The sequence below is a fragment of the Cygnus olor genome, chromosome 4 (assembly GCF_009769625.2).
Source record: "Cygnus olor isolate bCygOlo1 chromosome 4, bCygOlo1.pri.v2, whole genome shotgun sequence".
NCBI classification, from domain to species: domain Eukaryota; kingdom Metazoa; phylum Chordata; class Aves; order Anseriformes; family Anatidae; genus Cygnus; species Cygnus olor.
Genome location: NC_049172.1, coordinates 67656536 through 67684331, shown reverse-complemented (window position 1 = coordinate 67684331; position 27796 = coordinate 67656536). Strand labels below are relative to the sequence as shown.

At 39.1% G+C, this 27796-nt stretch overlaps 1 protein-coding gene and 1 long non-coding RNA gene across 2 annotated transcripts; one reads left to right on the top strand and one right to left on the bottom strand.

Moving 5' to 3' along the window:
- Window positions 1-4: 4 nt before the first annotated feature.
- LRPAP1 (LDL receptor related protein associated protein 1) lies at window positions 5-9209 on the bottom strand. Its single transcript, XM_040556051.1, has 8 exons — window positions 8965-9209; window positions 5866-6010; window positions 5396-5520; window positions 3639-3759; window positions 2562-2720; window positions 1967-2049; window positions 1076-1252; window positions 5-736 (listed from the first exon to the last, which is right to left on the bottom strand). The coding sequence occupies exons 1-8, from the start codon at window positions 9145-9147 to the stop codon at window positions 671-673; spliced, it is 1059 nt and encodes a 352-aa protein (XP_040411985.1). The 5' UTR covers window positions 9148-9209; the 3' UTR covers window positions 5-670.
- An 8642-nt stretch (window positions 9210-17851) lies between these two features.
- LOC121069515 lies at window positions 17852-23319 on the top strand. Its single transcript, XR_005819472.1, has 5 exons — window positions 17852-17950; window positions 19518-19645; window positions 20904-20960; window positions 22322-22477; window positions 23271-23319. It is a non-coding gene; the product is annotated as an uncharacterized LOC121069515 (long non-coding RNA).
- Window positions 23320-27796: the final 4477 nt, after the last annotated feature.

Below are 27796 nucleotides of genomic sequence, written 5' to 3'. Positions count from 1 at the left end.
GGTATCCTGTTTTGATTTTTAATGACTAAATGTAACAAAACCAAGAAACAATGAATGACAATTGTACATATACATTCAGTAACTTCTGATGTGTTAGTCTGTAAGTTGTGCGAATGGACCTCAGTACTTTTTTCCTCCTTATTCCTCCTCCCCCTCTCACATTAAAGATTTATATACAATGCAGCTCTGAACCACTGCTCAAGTCAATAGAAATATTTTAATTACCTTCAGTAGGAAGGTCATTAAGTCAAACATGGAAATAAAAAACTTCTCTGACCTCTGTTTTAATGTCCCATACCTCAGTGCTTGCTTTCATTTATCAGAATACCTTAACTGATTATAAGATTAGTATTTTTTTCCACTATCAGGAATGTTCTGAAAGTTCACACGTGTTTCCTTTTGAAATGACTACTTATTTCAAAGGCTGTTACTTGATTCATGCGTATGATTTACATGATCCAAGATGTGCAACTTAAATGTATAATGTAATCATTTAATTTAATAGTGCAAATACAAAATTAAGTGGACCAAATAAGAAGTTTTCTTACAGGACAACCCTCTTCAATCCTTAGTATTTCAGAAAGACTGCCTTGTGAATCCTGTTCAGAAAGAAAACCCACCATTATTTGTTTTGTGTTCATAGATGGATCCCACGAAGGAGAACAGATGTTTATAATTCATTGTGTTGAAGACCTTGAGAGATTCTGCTGGATAAGTCTTGCAAGTGCTTCTTTACCTAGCAGGAAAACAAAACATATAAAACAAATTTTAATAAGACCATGAATAATGATGAAAAAGTAAATAAATTAATATCATGTATTCAGAGTTTGTTATCAGCATTTGTGATGACTCAGCTTTCAGGAAGGGCTGAGACTAGGGAGTTTTCAGGCATTTTAGAATTAGGTCTATAAAAACAGTCCTGTGTATCTTGTAATAAACATGGAGCACAGGTGTGCCTTAACCTCCCACTCTTAAAGCCGTTCATATTGCATGAAAAATCAGCACTGGATAATTGGCATTCCCTCTACTACTGAGTTAAATTTTCAACACGTATGTATGCTGGATTTATACATACCTTATATCCAAGCTCTTTTGTTTTTTCTTCCAGCATGGCGTATTTCTCTCTATTTCTGTTCAGATGTTCCTTATCTCCAGTTCCCTCTACGTGTTTCAGTTTCTCGTGTGAAATCTCTAGTTGTTTCTGGTAGTGATGGTGTTTCTCGATTTTTGCTTCAAAGTGTTTCAGCTCCTCCTAAGACAACAAACACAAACAGCTTCACAGTATTTTCTTTCCAAGGCTCCCTCTTCCCTTTCTTTTATTGCAAGACATCCCTAAATACTATTCTACTGAATTTGGCACCGAAAGTTTTTCAGCTCTCTGCTTCTTAAGAATGTCTGGACAATACATTATCACCACCACCCAGACATCCAGTTTTGAAGGAAGATGTTGAAAACAACTTGCTGCAGAGACCTCAGCTGGAGACTGCTGATGTCTCTAAGGTGCTAGGAGATGACAGCAGTGAATATCAAATAAAAGCTTACGTACTCTTACTGTTGGAATAGTTTTTCTTTTTGCTGCGGCAGATATGAAGGCAAAATTTACCTCTTATGCTACTGTAAAATTCTGACAAAAACATCTCACTGAGGCTGCAGACTTCAGCAGGCTTTCCTCTGACACTTGAAAAAGCAGGGCCAGTGAAATTAGTGTAATTAAAACATAGTCGCTTCTTTTGGAGCCCAAGAGAATTGGACATTGGGCTACACGTGAGTAAGTAAGATGACACTTCCATTTTACTGATTATAATGGAACCATACATATGACTAGTTTCATATATTTCAAACATTATGATAAAAGATTTTTTTATTTGGTGTCTAAAGAGCAACATAGAAGTGACTGCATTAAGAGTAACACAGAGCATTTCTTTAAGTGGGAAAATAGCTTTCCATAGGAGATCTTACTACTTACCCGAAAAGATTCAAGTTCTTTCTCAGTGAAATTGGCTGATTTTGCCATGTCCCACAAATCAATCACCCTTGGTTCTTCAAATTCTAAACAAACACATACCACCAAATGAAAATTCAGACAATGCCTTTATGCCCACCTCCTATGAATGATGAGTGTTCTTTTGCACACACATACAAAAGGATACACTAAACACTGCATTAGCAACATGGATGAAAAGGGAGAAAAATCCAAGCGCTTAATTTAAAACTATAGCGTTATAGCAAGTATTTTTTAAAAACCAAAAAACCCCCAAACTCTAGGAACTGAATAATGGTGTTGTTTGCCCTGCATGTTGTCGCATTTGCCCTCCTGGTACAGAAGGCATAATATCCCTTCCCATGTGGGCATGGAATACAGAACTACGCTCTTTGCAGGTTGTTGCTCTCCTTGTATTAGGCTTTTGGTGTCAGCTTGTAAACAGAACAGCCTGGCTCTGTCTTTTCAGCTCTTTGTAGCAACACCACGTACTGTGACACTGAATAAATCATTGCTTTCCCACTGATTTTTTAAAAAATGAAATTGATACCAAATAAACATAAAAAATACTGTATCATACCACTGGTTGCATCGTATCCCTGGTGACTGACTTTTCGCAAACGCTCAAATCCCTGATTGATGCTTCTTAGCTTGTCTTTGAGCTCTCTGTGTTTGTTGTGCAAGATTTCCTCTTTCACCAGGTTCTCTTCAGATGGGTTGATGACATTTTTGTGGATATCTGTTGAAAGAGAAAAGTGTTATTGATTGTGGGTCAAATCCTGATAGGTCTAAAGCCCTAGAAATCCCTCAAATCTGGGGAGAATAAAATATGATCAGCATCTAAGCTGAGTATAATAAAGCATTGACACTAGACTCTGAGAAGCAATAACTCCATTTGCAGGTTAATATTATAATCAATGCTCCTCAGTGCTCCAGAGGGTGCTTTTACAGAAATGCCTTTTACCTCTTATGACCACCAGTCCCAGTTTTAGTAAGGAAATGTTCTTATTTTCCTAGGCTAGCAACATCCCAAGAAAATGGGATAGATATGGCTGATACGTCCCATGCCCTTCCCCCAGGCATTTCTTGAGCCAATCGGGACATCCAATGTTGAAATGACTTCCAGCACCTTCAGCTCTACAATGAGGATGTCAGGCTGCCTGTGAGCTTTAGAAAACTTTGGCTCTAACAAAATTTTTGCTTGGATAAGTACAGCAAACTGGATTCAGCTCCTCAATGCTTTAACATGTGGCTCAGTGCCAAAGATACATACATATCCTCTTGGGCTCCCACTAGTGAGATAAAAATGCATATTCTGTAGATTTAGGACCACATTTTGCAGCAGCGTACCTATGCTTACTGCACAATTTCTAGTAAACTACAACAGCCATCATTGGTAGTCTGATGATACCGTCCCTGCTTGAAACAGAGGCAAGAATCAGAAAACTGAAATGGCAACACTTTCATTAGCTTGCAAGATTTTTGGCAGCTAATGCAGAACTAAACCCAGCAAGTATCTGGGAATGTCAGCATCTGCAAAGCAGTTCTGGCAGAAATGTCAGACTTAAGGAGTTTCAAAGAAACTTGGAAACAGTGGAGGCAACGGACAGAGAAAGAGTTGTACTGATCTCAAAACATCAGACAAATGTTCAGACACCTTCTGTTCTGCTCACGGTCTCTAGCAGAATATTGTATTCATGAATCTTTTCTTTGTGGTGCTTAAACTCTCGCCAAAGCTTATCCAATTCCTCGTCAGAGAACTTCCCAGAGGTCTTGGCCTGAAAGAAACATGAACTCATTATATTTCCCAGGCCAAATGCTCTGACATGCACTCATCTATCAAAACATCCCACTTCCCATGACATTTAGAAAATTATTAAGCCCATCTTTTCTGTAAGATCTTTTGTTTTGAACCCCTTTGTATTAGTATGAGGGCAGGAGATTCAGACATGATGGGAACTTAGTGGCTTTAATCATATCCCAAGGAAGTTTGCTTCAGACCTACAAAGCCAGACTTGCTATGGACTACCCAGTGAAAGGCCTCTGTCATTTCTATTCTGTGGAAAATAGTTTGATCAATAAATAAGGGCCGCGGAGATACATATGCAACCATAAGGGAACTGTTTGAATGAGGGCTGCAGCATGATATTAAGCACAGTCTTAACTCAAGAAATCTTACTCTACTGGCAAGTGAAGATTTTATCACTACCATGCTCTGCAGTGATTTGTTTCTCACAGGACTACTTTTTAGCAACGAGGGAAGCACTGGTCAGACAGCTGGAGGACCACACACAATTCTGGTGACATACTTCCTGCAATGTATGACCAAAAAGTGAACATTTTTGATACTTATGCAATCCCAACTCTTTTTTTTTGCTTAGGGAATACTTCTAAGTGATGCACTTTACTGTTCCCCAGAGCACATGACATCATGTTCCTTGCCAGAGCTGCATGTAGTTACAGTAACATTTTAAAACCCAGCAAATCTCTTTCTCTGCTTTGCTACGACCACACTACCCAAGTCTAAGAATTCTTTGCTTTAGCTACTTGTTTCTAAAAACTGCATTATCTCATTTTTGTAAATTACTTTGCCAGTCTTAACTGCCCAAACAGATCATACACTTTCTATTTTTTATGCATGAATGCAAATCCTGGAACATTTCATTTGAATACCATGTTGGTTAAGTCCTTATTTAACACCCCACAAACACCCTTCTAAAAATTCCATGAATAAGTTATATTTTAAATGTATAATTTTTAAAAAAGCCCAGAGAGAACAAGAAGAAAAACAGGAAAAAAAAAAAAACAACAAAGAGAAATCATGAATTTAGTGAAATTTGAGGAAGAATTCTGTTCATCTTTAATGGAGCCAGGGGTGCAGAGGGGCAGATGCAGATCTCTACTCTCTGGGGACAGCGACAGGATCCAAGGGAACAGCATGGAGCTGAGACAGGGGAGGGTCAGGCTGGGTGTTAGGGAAACGTTCTGCACTGAGAGGGTGGTCGGGCACTGGGACAGGCTCCCCAGGGCAGTGGTCGTAACACCAAGCTGCTGGAGTTCAGAAAGTGTTTGGACAACACTCTCAGACATGGTTGAATTTTTAGGTAGTCCTGTGTGGAGCCAGCAGTTGGACTCGAGGATCCTAGTAGGTCCCTTCCAACTCAGGATGATTCTATGATCTTATCCTCCACGACTGCTGTGGGTGTTTTCTTTGGCAAAGAGCACCTGCCACACCTAGTGACCTGGATGCAGGTGGGATGCCCTTAGTGCACAATGATCTGAGCTACAGAGCACAGCAGCTTGGCCGGTACTTAAAAAACAGAGCAGTAAAGCTATCCAGTTCCAAATATGATGGCACTCAGAAGAGAAGAAACATAGATTTTCTACGTGACAATTCCTGGAAATTTTACCCACCTTGCTCCATAATTTTTCCAGTCTTGGGTCATCCAGTGTATCACTTTCTGTACCGTCTTTAATGTAGTTGGTATCGACTAGTTGAGAGTCCTTCTTTCCATTCATTCCATACTTTGTCATAATGACTGCATGGGGAATAGAAGATACATTAAAACCAGCTATGGATGTATGGAAGATGAGAGGCTGGCTGCTACATCCTTAACTTCCAGAGCTGGACTTTGCAGCTTACAGTGGAGAGGCTAACGGTTTAAGACACAAACGCCCCAGGATTAATGACTTCTTCTGAAAACACCAGGAGCAAAGGAAGCTGTTAGCCACCTGTTGTTCCCTACTGACCTCCAAAGAACTGCTGCACGCTCAGCATCTTGAAAGACAACCTAGTATTTAATGGTTCAAACACTTACACAGGTGTCTAACCATATATATATTTGATGCAAAGCTTAAACCTTTTCTGCAAAGATGTACCTTACCATTTAAATTGCGTCTAAGCTTGGCTTCTTTCTCTCCGTCTTCATCTAGCCCTTCAGCCTTCATTTTTTTCCAGCTTAGCTCATCCTTTTCTTGTATTTTTAGATCACTGTGCAACTCTGCCAGTTTCACAGCAGAGAGTTGAAGCTAAGGAGAACAAAGGAAGGTTTGTATTCAGTTATATGGAGTCATCTCTTGCTGCAAAGTTACCTTAGAAGCTGGTACAGCACACGTAGCCGGTATAGCACAGCATTTGTTTCTTTTACCCTAATGCTACGCATCCGAGTACACAGGTCTGAAGGTATGAGCCACAGCATTCATCCATCTCTTGCCTGTGAACAGGGCTATGCCCTCTGCATATTAATGTTAACAGACTGTGATAATGTAGCCTTCTCTCTCAGCTCTTCAGCTACCTTGACAACAGTGAAATTGTGCAGGGGTTAAAAAGTTGCATCTTTCTTGCAAGTTCCTTCAAGTAATATTTAAATGGGATTTTCCCCCTCTTTTAAGGGGACTGCCTTCTGAAAACAACCCTATTGTAAAAATGCCCAGTACCAATAACAAGGAATATGAAAGAAAAAAAAATTAACCTGTTGTTCCCCTTTCTTAGCTTTGTTTAGATTTAAATTTGAGTCAGAGAATTAAATCCATTCTGTTTCACTAATTCACAAAATGCAGTTATGACCAAACGTCTCAAATAACGTGCCATTGCCACCACACAAGCTTTCTTGTGGTCCACTTTCTAACCTCACAGTTTGATTGAGTTGGTAAATTTTGCCAGTACGGTTTTGTAGACTAGTAGGACATTGAGGATGGCCTTACAGGTCACAGAACCACTTTATCTCAATTTTTACTAGAAACAAAGCACACAGTTTACCCAGATCACTTCTCAACATGGCTTATGCACATTAAAACCATAGAAAACCTGGAGACATTCCCTTCCAACATAACAGAAGAAAAAGAGCAGATACTGAAGGAAAAAAAAGAAAAAAAAAGATTTAAATGTATGATAGGTCAGCCTGAAATTTTGTGAAATACGCAGAGAAAACAGGAACAAAGACTATGACTAATATGCAGTTGGCTAACCGGCACTGCTGTAAAATGAGCCAAAATGTTCAAATTTGGCACTTCAGTTATTCACTTTAAAACAAAGAAATGACACAAATCATATTAAAGTTTAAGAACTTCTTGCATGTGTGTTGATAATGTGAAGGTGGGGTGAAGAAAAGCCCGGAGAAGAGTGGTAATCAAAAACGTGCTAGCAGCATGACTTCCAATGGCGTTCTGGCTGAGCTCTCCCAGTTGTTCTACCTCAGGTCCCTGAGCAGCCATCTCCTGGGAGCTTGGATCCGGCTCTGAACCAGCCAGGCTCATCTGTCCTAGGATAAATGTATTTACTATTTTTTTTTTCCATTAAAATCAAATTGAAGAATACAAAAATTCTAATTTTCTGTGAGAATCCAGGATTTTTAATAAACACAGATTCACAACTCGGTATTATTTTTCAACATCAGAAACTGATGTTTAAACTGATGCTACTGAAAAGACAGCCATTCATCTGGCTGTTAGCAGGTTATTTGAAAATAATTTGGAAAAATGTCATAAACGTGTTACTGCACTACATTTCTTTTGACAGGAATTTAGGAACCTATGCACGTTACTGTTTCTGGTTTCAGTTTAATCCATTCTAGTACATTCAGCGTCACAAGACAACTTAATTATTGCAATTTTTAAACCAAGTTTTTCTCTGTATCTTGCACTTAGCTTACTGAAATAACTTACCAAGATTTAGAGTGGTTAGAATCACAGATAAATATAAAATTTATAGAACATACTAAAACTTCTGAACCCTCTACTACTAAAGCCTCTCTATACTCTAATTTACCGTCTACTTTTGGAAAACTGTTTGATAAAAGCTAAGCACTTGGCAGAAACCACTTTAGTTATTATTTTTTATGTGCTAAAAACAAACAAGCAAATAAACAACCCTAAACTTTAGTCAGGTACTCATTTGCTTTTCCAGAGCAGGCTGACCTGGACAGCCAGAGTGTCAGTGCTGCAGTGGTCACAAGTAACACTGCTTTGCTCAGCAGAGTTGTGTCCTGATGTTCTGGGAGGAAAAGTGAGTAAAATGTTTGCTATTAATTGTAAAGGAAATGACTAATCATTTCACTAGTTCTGTATTCTAATGTCAGCAGTCAGCTAGCGTGGACTTAATATGTTCTGTTTTTTGACTAACCCTTATGAGATGCCAAACACAGCCCAACAAGGAATACCCTGCCTCCAATCCAGTAACTTAGGATAGGGAATACCCATCCAGGATTAATTCCTTTGCTTGAAAGAACTGAGCTCTTACCAGCCACTACCCTTTTCTGCATGCTCCACAATAGCGAGGGCAGGAATACGAGTGTAACTAAATACTTTTTTTTTTTAGCTCAGTGAAAGAAACTCTAGTACTAAACAGTCACAGTTAAGGCTCTCACCTGAGAACAATGATATCCATTTGCTGGTCCACCTGCATGTGATTTGGTGTAAACGAAATATAGGTGATATAAGCAGCTAGGTGAAAGGTTTCTACCCTCCAGTGAGCTCCTGTCCTGTGCAAAGCAGGGACAAATGCCACTACCTTCAAACAGTACAGAGTGAGCGCATCATGGCCATTAGAAAAGGTAATGCATTCGAGGTGCAGGTGTAGGGGTCATCTGAGATCCTCCCTGGTACCTGAGGGACTTCACTCTCCATTTTTCACTTGCTGGCATGACCCTGGATATAATGTTGGGCTGACACGCTTCTATAACACAGATATGCACATCAGAAAAGAGAAACGAGACACCTGAGAGAAAACCGCGGGGTCGGTTTAGGGACGGGGCGCTGCGGCTCCTGCTCCGAGGTACCCACCAGAGGCAGTCAGGCCTAAAACCCGGGCACAAGGCACAGCACCCCGAGGTCTGACCCCACGCCGAGGGTCCGGCGAAGCACAGCCGGATTTTTTCCGGGAGGCCCCGGGTTTTCTCCTCCGGCCGAATCGCCCCGCTCCAGCCGCCGCGGCCGGCCCCGGCCCCCGCCATCCCTCCCCTCGCACCGCCGCGGGCCCCACTCACCCGCTGCGCCTTCTCCCAGACCTGGTTCAGCCTCACCACACGGAACTCCCCGGTCTCCCGCCGCTTGGCCCCGGCGGCGGCGGTCAGCCCCTCGTTGGCCTCCCGGGAGTATTTGCTGGCCCGGGAGCTAGCAGCGAGGAGGAACGCGGCGACCAAAACTACCAGCGCCCGCAGAGCCGCCATGTCGCGCAGCGCGGGGAACTACAAGTCCCGAAATGCCGGGCGGCCGCTGAGGGGTGGCCTCCGCCGCTGGGGGGTGGACGTTTACGTCAGAAAAAGGGGCTGGAAACTCACTTTTGTGTTTTTTTATTTTCCATGTAGTAGTTTCAGAGAGCTCTTTCCTTTGTCCGATTCGTACGGTGGCCGTGTTGTCCTTCCCTCAGCGAGGTGTCATTATCAGCTGTGTGAGGCGAAGGGGACAATGGCAGGTCTATGCACTGCACATTTCCTTGAACAAAATTTTCTGCTATTAGCACAGTATTCAAGAGTGTACAGAAAAAAGAATAGGCCGCTCAAGAAGTGTGGAAGCCAAGAACAGCGACAGCTCCTGAATAGCCCCGTGAGGGGGAAGGACTTGGTCCTCCCTTGGAGGTGATAGTAGAGGGCAGCCCTGACTAGCACAGCCCTTTGGCTTTGATGGTGTGGGGAGAAGGAGCGCGGTGGGAAACATAATAATGAGTAGATTGTTTTTTTAGCAAAGGGGATCAACTATGAGAACAGCCCCCAGGTTGGTGGTGCTTGTTGAGGGCAACTCTGGGGCAGGAGTGCCTGTTGCATGGTACTTGCCTCGCATCACAGTGCTTCCTATGCACAGCAAGCAACCAAGAGGTGTAGAAGGCCACTGAACATTTTTGGAGGGGATTAAGTCTGGCAAAGTATGTAATGCTGGGAAGATGACCAATAATTAATACAGAATGGGTGTAAATCCTTCCCTGGTTATTAAAAAATCCACTAAAATTGAACATTGCTAATGATGGAAGCTCAGGGTATGTGCACTGAGATGCAGGACACACTTCATGTGGGTGTTTTTGAGGGGAAGGTGGTGAAGAAAGCTTTTTCTTCTCTTGTCTTTTTTTGATAAATCCTCTGCACACTGCAAAGCTTACGTATTATAGGGTCTTTGGTATAGCTGGACATTTCTGTATTGAGTTTTGTTTAGAATGGTGCTAGAGCCTGGCTGGTGGTGGATGCAAAGCTTCACTTCGTTAAGCGGACCTCGTGTGTGACCTTGAGCAAAGCAAAGCATAGCGCTGTAGTACTGTCAACACCAAGCCTTCATGCATTATAAATCAGTACTGTGAAAACAAACAGATTGCGTGAACTATAATGAGATTTCTGAGAACGATGCCCCGAGGAGGACTTTTACTGGACTTATTTTTGCCTCATAAGCAATATAAATCATCTTTCTTCTCTTCCACATTTTCTTAAGTTAATTCTCAGTTATATGGACCTAGAAGCTGTTGCTGTAAAACTGAATTGCAGAAGCAGGCAAAAGTATCACAGGCTTGCCTCATTTATAAAATGAAGAATATGTTGGTTTTTTGAATATTGTAGTATGTTAGTGAAATGATGGTGGGAAAACACGCCCGTTAGATTTATCCAAATGTTCTAGGCTGCTCCACATCAGTTTTAGGTTCTAGAGCTTGTTTTAGTCTCATTATTACAGCATATCTACGTATTGTTGAGTCATTTTGGGACAGATGGTTTCATATTGTCTCTCATTTGAAGTATTGATTGAATTTGCAGTCTCTCTGCAAATAAATTAGACCCCAATGCTATATAAACTTTTACAGATTCCCACTGTTTTTCTTGTATTAAGCTTAGCTATGGGTAGCTTTGTGCATTTGTTTGCTTGAAGTTTTGAACTACAATGGGAAAAATTTTAGAAATAAGGAGTAAGGAGTGCAGCACTGTTATTTTGCTTATGATAGCCTGTAAGGGCACTGGACAGTCAGATACAACATCTGTGTAAATTGAGTATTCAGTACCACCACTTTGTATTGTTGTGTATGTGTTGGCCCAAGTGCTTCACTCCCACAAGTAAAAAGCCAAAATGATTCCACTGACTTCTGTTTAGAGACTTGGGATTTATGTTGGTATAGATAAGGCCAAACTCATCACAGATTGCACCTTAGGGTAAATAAAAAATGCAGTGGGAGGTAATGGAAAATCAGCTCTATTATAGTTTCCCTTTCATGTGCACTTCGGGTTAAATTCTCCCTTCATTTTTCCCTTGCATAATAGAAAAGCAGCTCAGCTGAATCCCTGGGACTGTGCCAAAACTGATATAAGCAGTGGAAGTGTTAAGCCTATTGTCTAGGAGTCTATTGATTGCATTGTCCCAAAGGACCATTTCTGAGTTGACAGACCATAGCTTTCTTTTATTATTATTTGTTCTTTATTATCCTTATTTAAAAACAAAAAAAACAAAAACAAAACAATAACAAAACATGATGTAGACCACACTCAGAAGTCCTTCTTCTGCCGTCTGCTCACTTGAAAAACAAAATTAGAGAAATTTGGAATGAGGATGACACTGCAAAGCAGTAGAAAGATCAGAGAAATTCTTGGTTAAAAGAAAGTCTTATGGCACTTATGGAACAGTTCAGAGCTCCTGGTAGAATAACAGAGAGGAGGGCTTTTAAGCCTTATGTTCAGAGGCTTGAAGGTGATCTAAATTGCATTCTTCTGAGTACAGTGTTGGGGGAGATCTTTACCTTTAAGATTCAGTTTAAGAGCTGGGTCTGTTGGTCCTGGTTTCAGTTTTACCAAAATCAGTTTACCACTGAATTTGCCCATTCACATGTTCTGTATACATCTAAAAATATAAATAAATAAAAATAAAAACTGCTTGGCATTTCAAATACTCTGTTGCTGAACTCAGGGAAAAAAAAATACAAAAAACTGTTGTGGCATTTCTCATCTCCATCTTCTATTCAGTCTGCTGGCCTGCATGCTGAGCCTAGCAAGCTAAGATGCAGAGAAGGTAGGGTAAGTGTGGTGGGTTTGCAAAGGTGCTACTGACTTTTTCCAAATACGCCTTTCCTCAGCCTTCCCAGGACCCTGTCGAGGGTGTACTGAAGAACATGGGAAAGTGTCTGGGAACATTTTGCAAACGTTAACCTTAGCCAAAAGTCTGCCCCAGCTGGAACAACATGCCTTTTCCTCTTTCCTCTGGAAGACCACAGATATTTCAGTGTGGTAACGTGGGCCCTACAACAAGTTTTTAGACTTCTTTTTCATTGCCACACTCCTACCCAAGTTACATTTTAGCAAAAAACCAGTACTGTTGCATACTTTTTTTCCACCCACGTAAGATTGATGTGAAATATAAAAGCTTGTTTTATGACTCTCAGTCCTCTCTGTAATGAATGATTTTCTTATTCTTGAGAGTTAATAAAATTCTACCAAATGCATTGCTTCTTCCCAACCACAACCCTCATCACATGCATGGCAAAACAGTTCTTCTGGCAGTGGGCTTGCCTTTTCTACCTTTCATTTTTTCAACCCTGGTCCTTTCTACCTTTGCCAAAAGCAGCACTCTGTATGGTTCATTCTCCTGTAACAAATGCACTTCGACCCCTCAGTTCTCCAAAATCTAGCCCAAATCTTAACTTTGCCAATATCCAGGACAATGGGAGACTTACCTCTCCCAGAGTTCTTCTATGTTGTTGTCCCACTGCGTTTAATCTTTCAAAGCCCACTCTGATCAGTAATAAATATAACTCTATTTGGAGAAAGTCCTCATTCTCCAAAACTTAAGGTGTTTGTCCATCCTGCTAGAACATAAACCAAGACAGATATATCTATATTAAAACAACAACAAAAAAAACACAGCATGTGTTGAACTACCTTCCTCATTCTAGTTGTCTGTGCAGCCAGCAATAAACATTTTTTATGACTCCACTTCTAGAAGTGTTAGCCTAACCATAACAACAGTACACACAAATAGACCAAAGTTGTATTTTCCATTTTTTTAAAGGTTAGTATCTCTTCTAAGCCATATTTCTCACTCTTCTTCTCCAGACATCATAACTTAAGAGTTTTAAGGTTGTAGTATGCACTGAAGACCAGTTTGTAGCTGAAAACTCTGAAAAACAATATTTTCACAATTTCATTGTCATTCTAAGTTTCTGAGGTATGCAGCATCCATAAGCTTAAATACATAAAGTTCTAATTTTTCAAACCCATTGTTCCTAGTCTGAGCTCAAATTATGATTTATTATTCTATTAGATTTTTAAAGTAATTACTAGCTCTTATTATCACTCCCTCTCCTTTGTTTCTGAGGGTTAGAAGATCCAGCAATAAAGTGACTTCTACTTTTCTAATTCTCTTTGTTCCTACTCCTGTCTTTAAACCTAACCCTCATTGTAGACATAAACACAACCCCAGGCTAAACATATCCATCATCCCTCCTCAGTGATCTTTAGTTTTTCAAGCATGCATCATACACCAGTGAAATTTCACTAGGGAAGTTTAATTTCCCAATGTATAATATATACTACAATGAAAGTCCTAGCTTGCAAACCTCTATCTATTGAAAAGTAATTCCATCAGAATATTTTATCATCGATACTCTAGTCTGTGCTCTTGTGATCTGAGTAACTTGAATTCAACTAACTTTCTGCTTCTTACTTCTCTATACTTAAAAACATGGAAAGGTCTTACATGGATTTAACAGAATCTTAAACATAATCTCAGGATCTCTATAAAGACCAAAAAATTAATGTAGCTTTAGTGTCTGCAGACCCAGACATCATCATTTATCATAATTTTTCCTGTGCAACGTGCTCTAGGTGATCCTGCTTGGCAGGGGTGTTGGACTAGATGATCTTCAAAGGTCCCTTCTAACCTTGGCCATTCTGTGTTTCTGTGATCACTTTTGTAAGAGGGCAGTATCTGACAATATATCTATTAATATCATGAACTCTTATTTTCCTAGGTGCCTATCCAGTCACTGGTACAAGCCTAAGCCTGAGCTAGGCTTAGTCTGTAACAGTTATAAAACTGATTTAATTACTTTAATATCATATACCCTTGTCTCTGCCGAGAAGACTCATCAGTGCGCTGGGCAACAAATTATGTCCTACTGCTCCAATTTAACCTAACTCCTTTAACACCTCCTTTCTTGTATCTGTCTTGGTAAAAAGGGCATGTACACTTGTCTTTCACTTCTAATTTAAATGATCTTAGGAAATTCGTATATAGGAAAGGCAAATAATTTTGTAATTATATTATTAAGTGGTTGAGTCACCATCCCTGGAGGTCTTTAAAAGACATTTAGATGTAGAGCTTAGTGATATGGTTTAGTGGAGGACTTGTTAGTGTTAGGTCAGAGGTTGGACTAAGTGATCTTGGAGGTCTCTTTCAACCTAGGTGATTCAGTGATTCTGTGATTTTTTTTTTGAGGCCATTCTCCTTTTTAGTAAAAATAGAAACTGCCTTTTGACAGACCTTTTATCTTCTTTGAGCTAATATAATAAATAGATCCTTTGTGTTTATATAAATTTGACAAGTGTGTCCAAACTGTAAAAGCAATGATAATTGGTTCTTGTCTATATGTATATCTATGTAGTTTTAGTCCCGTTCAGAAAGAAAGTCAATGAAAGATTTGGGGATGACAAGCAATTGTGAATCCTACATTTCTTGACTAAGAATAGTTATCAGGCCTTTATTATATCTGTGCTATAAATGCTCTTGTCCTCATTTACAAGAAGGTTAATCTAGATGTCCAACACTGTTTAGTGGTTTAGTATATTAACCACATCATAACAGATATCTTGGACAGATGCTCAACTAACTTTTTGTTCCTACCCATTTGGAAGAGAAACAATAGTGTTACACATTTCTAGAGAATGTAGTACCAACCTAGAAAAATAAGGTCAGGTAATGTCTAATTCAAAAGTTTACCCAGTTATAGATTTCTATACAGTTGTTCTCACCTATGAAATCTAGCATTTTATACTACTTAGGCAGCTTTTGAGTAGTCTGCTTTATATCTGTAGTAACTTCACAGTTCCCTGATTATTAAATATTACAGAATAAAAATATAAGAATATATGAATGGGTCTCCAAATAGTTAAGCTTACCTGTAGCTTCATCTGTGATACCATAGTACCTTTACACATACCAAGGTAAGTTCTGGTGTATTGGGGTATTACAGTGGGTAATAATACAGTTTTGGTGGTAACCACTGTAGATCTCACCCCCCTGAGCATCTTGAATTTTTCTCTTGGTTTTATGTGTTAATTAATAGAGTTTAGCCAAGGCCTGATATAACTAAAGATCCATCCAAATGTAAAAATCAGCTGTTATTCTGCAGGAGAGTGTACGTGCTCTTTAAATGACTAGATTCAGTCCCAGAGCAGTGTCAGAAATGTGATAGAAGGGTAAAACTGGCTCAAAAGCATTTGTCTATCCTATTCTAATGATGGCTGCAAACCAAAGCTCCCCGCGGTACACATCACAGCAGTTAGCTACAGACTGATCTTGTGAAGAAAATCACAAGTGTACCTTAATACCGCTGCAGTCTTGCTGGCTCTGCTTGGCTCTGCAGGATTTTATTTGTATTTAGGATTAGGTCTTAACAGTTTAAAAGCTTTTTGGCCATATAAAGAACCAGGTCTATGCTGGTAAAACACACTTGAGTTAATATTGGGTTTTAATAGCACAAGAACCTTTCAAATCAAGATGGCTTTGGAGTTTCCCGATTGTCTTTGTTCAGTGACACAAAACAACGTCTATGTCTGGTGTTTGCTTCTCGGTATAGATCTGCAAGCACAGAGGGATCCTATTTCTTGTTTTACTTTCTTTTAGTAACAGAAGAGAGAGCATCTTTCTGGATCTTACACGTGCTTTTTCACAGAGATGTAGAGTTCCTTATATACTCATTTGCTTTACATTAAAGAGCACTTATTCAGGTTTGCTTTAGGTTTTACAGGGCTGGAAAACCTAAATCATATCTGGACTAACTGAGCTGAAATCTCTCATTGAAGATACAATGCTGTTTGTCAAGGGATTAAGCCTATTCCTTCACTGGGTTCTGTTCTGTAAGTCTCTGACTTATGGAAGATTCTGTAAGAATATATATTCTAGTAAGATTCAGCTTCTAGACATAAATTTTGACTACTTCAGCCAGGCTACCAGTAGCTGGATTCTTTTGATGTTCCCTTCAGGAGTCTGCAACAGCTCACAGTGATAGGACGTCACAGCTGTCTGAAATGCATTCATTCCACAGAAGGCCTGAAGGCTTACAGCTGTACCTGTAAGAGCGTTGTAAACCTTCCTTCTCTTTGCAAACTCCATTTGACGAGCAGCCCTCATCACAGCATCTGTCTCTCTGATTCTCTGCAGGGGTGACTCTCAACTCCCTGTCTAAGCAAACCCAGATAATGTATCCTTTTCCAGTCTCTGACGTTTTGGGTCTGCTTTGTTCCAAGTCTGAATCATAGGAAAACTGTTGTAGCATGGATGAAGCTTTTTTTTTTTTTTTTCACTTGATCCATTTAAGTTAAATAAAGCTATGCAACTGTTTTCTTTTTCTGAAACAACTTCTTTATTTTCCTTGGATTTAATTCTGTACATTCAAGCAGGAAGTTAAACAATGTCAACCTGAAGAAAATGAATCCTATAACATGCAGAAAAAATAGACAGGGGAAATGGTTGTTATTACATTAACATCTTACCTATGTCTTTCATGGAATTACTGGAACATCAAGGAGAATTAACCAGCTTGAAATTTATTTTTAAATGTGCTTTCTGATAAAGTGTATCATTTCTCCCATGCATTTAATTTTAGTGATAGAAGAAAACAAGTGTTGGGATAATGTGATTGTAAAACATCTCTCTGGAGTAGTTAATTCTTTTATGTGTTAACAGTTTTCTATCACTATAATCTTGTTGAAATTGCTTCCTTAGCTAAACTGTTTAGGGCTGTTGCTAAAGATGAACGTATCAAAACCAGGTTATGAATTCTGCCCTTTTAGAAGAGATCATTCTGTCTGAATCAAGTGAACCTCGAGTTGTTTTGGGAAGAAATCTACTACTTATTGGCATTCTTAGCTGTTTGTGTTAGTCCTCCTTACTACAGCTCTAGATGACTTCAGGCTGCTGTGGTGGATTCAACTTTCGTTTTTATCCAATTCCCAATGAATGCTTTTAGGGGCTCTTTCTTCATGACTGCTGAGGTGATAATATGGGTCTTATAGTTGGAATCTTGGCTTGTTTTAATGAGTGGGAGTTTAGGGACTGAATAAGCTTGAGATCTGGAGTGAGAGACATTTTCTCAAGCACTCATATCAGAATCCTGGAAACCCTCATTGTTTCGTGATCCTTTTGGTACCACCATGGACTTTACTATTCTGTTGTGTGACTGCTTCAATTTTTAATATTAAGTATATAGGTAAGTTTTTTAAATAGAGATTGTACTGTAAATTATTAGTATAAAATAAACAATAAGTGCACAAAAACCCACCCCACAATCAAACTAATTGCTGACAGGTGTCTCACCTGCCAGTGAAATGCAGCTGCTCTCTGAGATGGAGCCTGTCAGTGCAACTCATGTTTTGGTGTAGTTCAATAGAAAATGCAAGAACAGTTTAATGAAAGAGAACATGGAATAACAGAAAGGATTCTGAAAAATGCCAAGTGTCATGTCCTTGAATACCAAGTGCTGCATTATTCTCTCATAAAACTATAACAAATAATTGACTGGAACTCTGTTCCTCCTGAATGATCCTTTGGGGAATTCAGCAGTGCAGAATAGAAACAAACCTGACAGATGTGCTCCTTTACCTCAGGTTTCTGTCAGAGCAACTGTATCTTTTTTATTGGGAACTTAGTCAAGGGCTCCTTAAAGGTATTTTTGCCATTTAACTTGATCCTTCTTTTTCCTGCAGAAATGTAGGACAGGAATCCTGATGGTTTCTATATTGCTGACTGTCACTATGAAGCGTGACAACAGGAGGTCTTCAGTATTGAGCAAATGTATGTGTTTTTATTTGGCTGTGTTGCCACCTTGAATAGTTTCTGCCTCTTGCTTCTTTTGCTTTTTCTTCCTCTTCCCATCTAATTTCGGCTACATCATTCCTTGTTTAGATATGTTCATGAGCTTCCTTCAAATTCTGTTATTGTCACAACACAACTTTTCAAGTATAGCTGCATAATGCATGCCTTCATCCCTTTATTTTCCTCCCATTCCCCCTTAATTGCCTATATACTTTTCAAATTGTAGCAAACAATAGCTATACCTTTCAAAACTTATTTGAACTGCCGCACTCTTCCGAGATGCAGAAGGAAGAGTTCTATGTCACAGTTCTGCATTATTTAGATGTAGCTCGACATCTTTTTAGTATCTGTTGAACCATACAATAAACATTTTATTTTCTGGGTATTTGTTGTCAGACCTCCCAAAGTGGGGCAGCAATAATTTTCAAGTTACTGTTATGTGGGGGTTGAATTTTTGGTGAGCAGCCTTCAAAGCTGGCTTGCTATTTCAGAGTGTTATGAGCTCTGGCATGAGCACTCAAGAGTGTAAAAGGAGTAGTTTTCATTCTAATTACTGTTCCTGAAGTTTCAGCTGTTTAGGCAGAAGAAGGGTCATGGGAGCTGTAGAAAACTGAGCCAACTAAACAGATGGGATCTTCTAGTCCAGCTGAAAGAAATACTCTTCCTCCAGAAAAGACAAAGAAGATTTTAGAGCTAAAAAAAAATTCTACATCACCTGCTATGTTTGAGATCTTAGTGCTTCACAATAAGCATCAGAGAAATTCTGCAAGGAAGGAAAAAACACAGTTCAGTTAGGATTTCACAAGCCAAACACCGATTTTTAGGGTGTCTTGTTATCCATATTGGCTATGAGGCATTCAGATGAAAAATATCTAAGTAGCAGTGGCTGGATGTTTGCTTGGGCGGAATGAAACAAAAGGACAATAATTGTAGAGGGAGATGAGATTACACCAGTCCCAAGAATGAGAACACTTCTAATCTTTTTTTAGTTTATAGTGCTATGACAGCCTGAAAAATAACATACGAGCCAGAGAAAAAGACTTGTTTCTTGCCTGATATATATGCAGTCCAAGTAGAGACATGCTGTGGAGCAGTGCAGGTAGAATTGCACTACAGAGCAAGAAGTACTGAACAAATACAAGATAACTGATCAGTGTGAGCTACGAGAGGGATGACAAAGTGACTTTCTTTGCTATAGTCTGAGTCAAAAAGCAGGAAGGGAGGCAGACAAACCTGCACAAGCTGGAGGCATCCTGCTGTTGTACCCTGTTGTTTCAGTTGGATTCTCCTGCTTCTGCAAGATGGACTAACAACAAAGAAATCAGTGTAATTGTCAAGAAAATTATTTTTGGTGGAAAAGTGGTAAATGAAAAGAATAGTTCTTCATAGTGTTAAATGTAGCATAACTAATATTAAACACTACAGATGACATATTTACCAGCCAAAAATATAAATAAATGGAAATCTAAATGTGAGCCACTTAATCATTTCTATTTGCTGTTTTTTTTCCTTTTTTTTTCCTTTTTTTTTTTTTTTTTTCTCCTAGATAACATCCAAATAAAAACTGATCAGGAAAGACGGAAAAGTAAAGTGAACAATCCAAAATGTGCTGACCTTGGGAGCAAGAAGGAAAATCCAAATGTGCCTGTTCACTGCTACAAGGTTAGGAACAAGGTACACAAAAGGAAATGGAAGAAGTCTTCAGGGTTCCCAGAATGAAATTTGAATGTCTGTATTTCCATCTGTGCTAGAGGATGTTGCTGGAAGATGTGGCCACTAATCATCTTTGCTGTAACACAGCAGTGGAGCCTGAGCTGGAAAAATGCTGTTGTTTTTATACCTCCATTTAGAAGACATTGGTTATCTGCGCAATTAAACCAAATGCTAATAAACCTAATTTCTCTAGCGTTGTCTTAAGTGGCACATATCTATAAACATTTATTACACTGAATTAAGTGTAATAAGTGGGCAATGTTCACTGTGACCTCGATAAAACCTTTTCAAACATTCTGCTTCCAGGCTGCAGTTCTGCATGCTTGGTCTGCACAAAATGTTTTTGGAAGGGAAGCATAGGTAAAAGACCATTTAATATACTTCCAAGAGAATAGGAGTTATTCATTATCCTGCCCTCTCTCTAAATATACCCAGCTGGGTATATAATCCTTATTTTCCCATCATGTACTATAGACTCTTCTGGAATCTAATGCTAGCAGATACCATTTCTCTTGAGATTAACAGTAAAGTTCATTTATCAGAAATAAATATTGAGCAGCTAGGAAAATTTGCAGTCAATACTTATCCAAAAGGAAAGTAGATTCTATTTTAATCGGAACAAAATTGTGTTATAGATTGTGCATTGTTAAATACCTTGCAGTACATAGACAATTTACAGCCAAGGCAGGGTAATTAGGTCATGGCCCAGGGTTCCTATTCGTCCTCTGTTTTGGGTAGTATGTTCTCCAGAAACATCCTTTTATTTATTTTATTTTTTTGAGGAATTTTGAATTCAGATGTATTTATTGACTTTCCTTGGTTGTATGGATTATTTGCAAGTGAGTCTCCAACTTCAATGGAGAATACAAGAATCATGGAGCAGGAAATACTGAAATACATGTATAAATTGAAGCCAGACTTGATTGACTCCTTGTCTTGTTGGAGTTGATTTTAACCTATTAAAGTTCATAGGGGACTTCCTTGCTATCACCGTACCATAAATCAGTTTCAGAAAATAGGTCTTTGCACACTTCTTAAAATTAGAGTTAGTGATAAGATTTGACTCTTATTTTGCTCTATCAGAGCATTTGATCACATGGGATTATTTCTGTTCCATGCCACAGAAGAGCCATGAGGGTCAGGCATGAGTAGTCGTGCTTTAAAGTTTAAAGTAAAATCACCATAATTACTTTTAATAATCCCTTTACATTTGTTGCAGCACTGACAATATCAGTGAGGAGACTGTCAGAAAAATACTGTCTGTGAGAAAGAAAAGGTAAGTCATTTTTGCACGTCATAGCTGGCAACTATAAAAGAAAGGTAGAAATCCTTATCTTTTTTTTTTTTTTTTTTTTTTTCCCAGCCCTGACAGCTGGACAGAAAAGCTGAGTCATATTAACTGGCTATTGGCAGGTAAAACAGATCAGGTCAAGCACATTCCATGAACTACATCAAATGCAATTAATCTTCACAGAAACTGTAACTTGATTTTTAAGAGCATTTGGACTTAATAGTGAAAAATTTAGACTGCTTTAATCTACATCCATCCTGTCATTTATATATATAGGTCCTTTGTTGCAACAATTTTCTCTCCAGGCGTATGGCTGATCCAATACTTAAGAAGTTCAATTCCTATGTTTTTTACCTGTGAAAGTGCAAGTTCTGTTCGTTAAGTTGTACTGGTTGCCTAAATTACGGAGATCTCAGAATGCTGTTTGTATTCATGGGTGGGATGTTCTCTTCTGCTCTGCACACTGATTCTGTAGCCTGGTTTTCCTTCCTTTTGCTGTAGGGAGCCTTGTGTTGCTCCCTGACCTGTGTGTGTCTACACTGCGTTCTAGTCTCTGTCGTCAGGCTTTGTGTGTATGTGTGACTCTAGGGACCTAATCCGAAGACATTAAAGTCAGAGGGAACCTGCTTGCTTAGATGGATTTGGGGTAAGGTCTGGAAGGCCCATGCTTACTCCCAGGGAAGGGTTAAACAGCTGTCTCTTAGTCTGAAAGTGGGCAGGATATACTTCTATTCTGGATTAATAAAAAAGCAAATGAATCTAATGTAGAAGAGGACTGAATAATCGATGGTGCACAGAAAGACATGCTGTTGCTATTAAACATGACCACCAAAGATGACAAAGATAATCATAACTTTTTATGTGAATAACATCATCAGGATAAATGTAAAGAGCCAGAGGGACTGGCATCATATCTACTTCTTACTCTTTGTGTTCAGCTGCTACGCCATAACATGCCAAACACAGCTCTGGATCTACATTTTGGAGTGGCTTGGAGGTGAGCTTCCCAGTTCTGAGTTCTTTTCAAAACGATTGCCCGTTGTTTCTGGGGTGATGCACAAGAAGCAAGCAAATAAATAAATAAAGGGGAAGTGAATCTCTTAAGATTTATTTCTTCAGAATAGTCTTTGGCCACAGGAGGGCAATACTGTTCTATAATAAATTTGACATGCTTTACTCACTGAAAATCTAATTTGCAAACAGGTAGCTGAGGGGAGAATAGGATTGATCGTGTTTAACAGTCATTGAAGTCATATTGATCAAAAAGTGGATTTACGCCTTAAGCTATGTTTATAAGTGTTGACCAGCTAGTGCTCCCAACACGGCTGTGAATTTAATCTTTTCAGGAGAGCAAATTGCAGCACAGACACTGAGAGCTGCAATAAGATTTAAGGAACTGCTGCTTCCCTTTCCTTGGTTTAGATTGCTACTGGTGTATGCCCTCCTTCCTACCACACTGTGAACTGGAGACCAGACCAAGAGGTGCCACAGGCAATGCAATAGTGAGTATGGCAGCCCCTCATGGTGCTGGTGGAGGGTTCTTTGCCCCTTGTCCTGCAGCTGTTTCAAAATGCCCTAAAGAGACTTTAACTGAGCACAGTAAGAGTGTGTGACTCTTGCTAATACTGGTAGAAGTATTTAGCTGAGAAGCATGGGTCTCATTTTATTTTCTTTGCTTAAGAAAGTTTGAAATTTCTTTGTTTTGCCCAGAGGCCGAGGGCATGTTCTTCTGTATTAAGATCCAAACATAGGAACAGGACTCTAACTTGTTAGGTTATTAGGGATAGGATTAGTTGGTTTACACTGTCTGAGAGTTTAGTGTGAGGATGATGTTTGTCACAGAAATGAGATGTTTCTGTGAGTACCTTTGGGCACTTAATACATTACTTAAGTACCATACATTACTTCAAATACTTAAACATTAACATGAACATAATTTGTAGAGTTTGGGTATCTCCTGAGTTTGTCTGGGTTTCTCCTGAGTCTGGAGACAGCCAAACTCCCAAACTAATAGAAAAGAACAAGAAGGCTTCTCAGGGCAAACTCTCTCATCTATGTTATTAGTATGTCAGGAAAGGTCTTCAAGAAAAGTTGAAATCATATTAAAAGTTAGAAAAGCATATTTATGAAGGATAGATCGCCAGCTTCCAAGCTAACCTTTTAGGTCAACTGGAAATGAAAATGTTTCACGGAATGAATGATCTGCTACCGTTTTAGCTTCTGTTTCTGAATAAAGGCTCAACGAGGTCCTGTTTGGAAGGACAATTCTTCTGAGTTTTTTCTTCTGTTTTTCAGTTTGCAGTTTGCACAGTATGTCTGACATGCCTGCAAAAGTGGAGACCCTTGCCCTTACCTTCTCTTTAAAAGTTGCAATATTTCCTCTGAATGTTTTTAAGAAAAGAAGGAACAGTTGTGTAAGGTATATTTTAAATGCAAATTTATTTTTTGTGGTATTTTAATTTTTTAACTGTTATTTTGTTTGTTTGTTTTGTTTCATAATCCAGAGCATTGTCTTTTGTTTTGCTAGAATAAATTTTATTGCTTTTATTTTTAATCTCATCTAACAGGAACTGAAGCAAAACTGACATTTTTGATACATTTGCATTGGCAAAGGGGTAAGGAACCCAATAAAAATTGTAAGTTCTTTGCAATGCTTGTAACCCAATTTGGCAATTATCTTCCAAACTGTTGAAATCATTTTGGAAGCTGGTATTGTCAGGTGCTGAGAAAAAGAATGGAATTCCTTCTGGAGAACAACAACCACTCTCTTTCAGACAAAGGGCAGGCGGTGATGAAGCAGGCCATGAGGTGATGAAATTAAGTTTTACCAGTTGAGTAAGAGTTTTTTTGGGGTGGGCGTGGGGGGGCTTAGGGGGGAGAATCTACATTTTGCAGTTGAGACACTTAGATAAGACTACTTTTATTCTTTTAACATGTCACTTATTTTATATATATGGTGAAGATAAAACAGCTGGAGCCAGTCACCCACCCAAGTCAGTGGTGGCATTTTTGTATGTACTTGGGTAAATCCCTTTCTCAGTTACCTTCACAGTCCCTTTTTCTACTTGAATCACTGTATTCAAAGTCCCCTACATGACTTTAAAATCTTATCCTTAAATATTGAACATGAATTAGATTAGCGCTTCTTTGAGTCATTGAGTGTCAGTTTTCTAACACTCAAAATGTGTGAAAATGGTCTTGTTAAAGATGATTTTTGTTACTTTCTGAGATTTTTTCTACTCTCTGCTACACATACATTGTATTCCTAGATAGAGCTACACATATTGACTCTTGGAGGAGTCAAGTGTCAACTGAATGTCAGAGAAATTGCCTTTACAACAAAATCTGTTAAGGTGTGGAATAACCTCATGAAGAAAGCAAGATACTTTGTGAACTTTAGTGTGAACCATCCAAAACAACAACGAAAACCACGGATAATATTGTCCTCCACGGGGATGAAGAAAGTGGCTAAGCATTGGTAGTACTTTTCTACTTAATTAGTGTTTATCATTTTCTTCTGCTTTTTAAATAATTCACAATTAATATTACTTCAAAGGCTGATTTCTATCCCACTTCTGAATGTTAATAGGCAAAAACAACTTCTTTCATTCTTTTTACTCTTTTGCTTTAATAGTATCAACTTATTTTTCTGGCTCATCATGGAAATATTTACTGATTTAGAGGCTAAAAGAGACCATTAAGATGGGCTCATCTGACCTCTTGTACAAACCAGACCAGAGAACTGAACTCCATCATGTGAGCATCAATTTTTCTTGAGATGAAGAATGTGTCTTTTAGAAAGACAGTACATTTTATTTCAAGACTTTCAGTGACAACAAACTCACTATATTATCTGGTAAGTCTTTGGAATGCCTAATTAGCTTCACTTCAAAATTGTGTCTTCTGTCTAGCCTGGATGTAATTAGCGTCAGCTAGCTGCTATGGGATCTAGATGTGTCTGGTTGGTTGCTCAGGAGAGAGCACCTGAGAACAACAAAGAATAGTTTATCTTGTTGCTCCTGGATCCTGATGCCTTTAGCAATCTAGTTGAACTATCCAGAAACATTTTTGGTGTAAGCTTGGAAAAACCACACCCAACGTTATAGTCTGGTGTTTGGGGGTCTATGTTATGAAGGTAAGTAGGACAGAAGTGTGAGAGGTGGCAGAATTCACAAAGACTAACTTTAGCCAAGACAGTGTAAGTCTCTCTCTGTCATCAGTGAAAATAGAATGGTAATTCCTTCCAAGCATCCAAGTTAGAATATTTAAAGACCCTGCAGGAGAATCTATAAATATTCCATAGTTCCATAGTGTCCATATTGTACACTTCTTTTCTGAGAGGTTTAATTTCTTGCCTCATTTATTTATTTATTTATTTTTGGAGTCCTTTGGCTATATGTGGGGGGACTGTTTGAAGAAAATGTCCTTCTGAAGAGAATGGATTGACTTTCATTGGAGAATCTGTCAATAAAGAAAAAAATGATTCAAACATGAGTTAAGAGTAGCTTTCGTGTCTTTGCCAGATGAATTCCTAGGTGGGGGTGCGTAGGTTCTTGGTTACAGTTGTACATTAGAGGATAGTTGTGTTGATGTAGGTCAAGGACATTGAAAGTGTGTACTAATCAATTACATGAACTAAAATTTCCTCTGACCTCAATCTGGAGGGATGCTGTGTACCCTTTAGTAAGGCTATTGTTTAGTGAATATTTTTTAATTTTTTTTTTTTCAGTTTTATTGTTGTGTTTGTTTTTGTCTTATGCTTTCATGTCATTTGATGATGAAAAAGCACCGTATGTGTGGGACTGTTCCTGAGCTTTAGAAAGCACAGTCACATTTCACTCACAAAAACCATTGTGACATTCAATCTGAAGAAAAATATTGTTCCTAAACACTGGGGCACATGAATTACAGATTTTTGTTGTTACAAAGAAGAGTGTGCTTTAATCAGTTAGCTGTTCAACACAACCCAACAGCTTAAGGGAGCAGAGAGGTTTTCAACAACACTGCCAGTGCATACTGGAGGGACATGATTTTTCGTTTGCTTCCAGCTTTCCCAGAACTGCTGATATTTTACAGCAAAAACTTCTCATGTCTTCTATTCATTATTTAACAGGATGCTTTTTAAATCTTATGTAGTCGCTAAAAGTTCCAGAGCAGTGATGCCTTTGGCTATCTAATGTATAGCTCTTAATTTGGTTCTCGTTTTGGATCACACATAGAACTGTACAGGCTGACAACTGCTGTCACCCCAGATAGATCACAGAATCATAGATGAAAAGAACCCCTGAAATCTGAAGTGGAGGAAAGTTATCATAGAATCATAGAATATCCGAGTTGTAAGGGACCCAAGTCCAACCCTTGGGTCCCCAAAGGACCACCTGAAAAATCAGACCATGTGTCTGTGAGTGCTGTCGAAATGCTTCTTGAACTCCAGCAGGCTCAGTGCTGTGACCACTGCCCTGGGGAGCCTGTCCCAGTGCCTGACCACCCTCTGGGTGCAGAACCTTTCCCTAATACCCACCCAGCCTGACCCTCCCCTGTCCCAGCTCCATGCCATTCCCTCGGGTCCTGTCGCTGTCCCCAGAGAGCAGAGCTCAGTGCCTGCCCCTCCGCTCCCCTTGTGAGGGAGCTGCAGGCTGCCATGAGGCCTACCCTCAGCCTGCTCTGCTCTGGGCTGAACAAGGCAGCTCTGGGCTGCCTCAGAGCATTGCAGGGATGCCACAAGGGTCCTGGAATAATGGGTGCTTCAATATGAGACACAATTAAGGAGAAATGAATAAAATTGACCATTTGAATTGGCACAGGAATTGAAGGATGCATGTTCTGTTGCCAGCTCTGTGACAGACCTGCTATATACCTTTATCAATGCCTTTCCTAAGTTTTTCTCTTTCTCTGTTTAAAGGATGAAACTTTTGGGATTGGAGCCCTCTGACGTGATTTGGTCAGGCCTACTCTTTCTTTGTGGCTTCTAGGTCCATCTATAAAATAAATACTAACAGATTGCTCTGAGGCTTTAGAGAGACACAACTCTGTATACTCTTGTGCAATTGATTTTTTTTCCAGGTGTTATTATCATCACAAAATGATGCAGCTAATCCACCGCTGTGTGAAAGGCTGCTCCTTGGTGATATACTGCAATAAGGGGTGCTTATTTCTATTTGTTAGTTATACTAGGAAAGCCAAAAAAAAAAAAAAGGAGGAAAAGCAGCTTAAGTTTTTAAACCTATTATGCAGTATTCCAAAAGGTCAAGTTGCTTTTCTTTTAAAATACAATTTAATTGAAAATGGACAGTAGCCTGGATCTTCTTCAGGCGTAATGAAGCAGGCTATTGATATGCACCATGTGTCCCTGATTAAAATCAGAAGGCTAGGAATGTTCAGCCAATTAGGCAATTTGTGAGACATTGGCCCAATTAGTTTGGGACCATGGAGAAGCAGGTACACAGTAAGATACTTTGTGTATTCCCTGTAAACAAACAAACAAACAAAACCCTACAAGGTGCTGAATGATGTCCAGGCTAATAAAGCCAATTAATTGGCTGAACTCTCTTACTGCTCTTTATTTTGCCTCCAGAAAGATTTCTCTGTAATAGAAATTTACCAAGTAGGTAAACATAACATTAGGGAAACACAAAGTGGTTTTTGTTTGTTTTATTTTATTTTTTATTTTTTCCCTCATAAAAGGAAATAATTCTTCAACTGTTTTATATATTAGGATTTTGCAAAGACCTGTTTCAGAACATGCCTTAAAAATGAAAATCCAAAGACGCTGGTGAAATTCCTTGAATGACATAATCAGTAGAATTCATTTTATAGCTTTT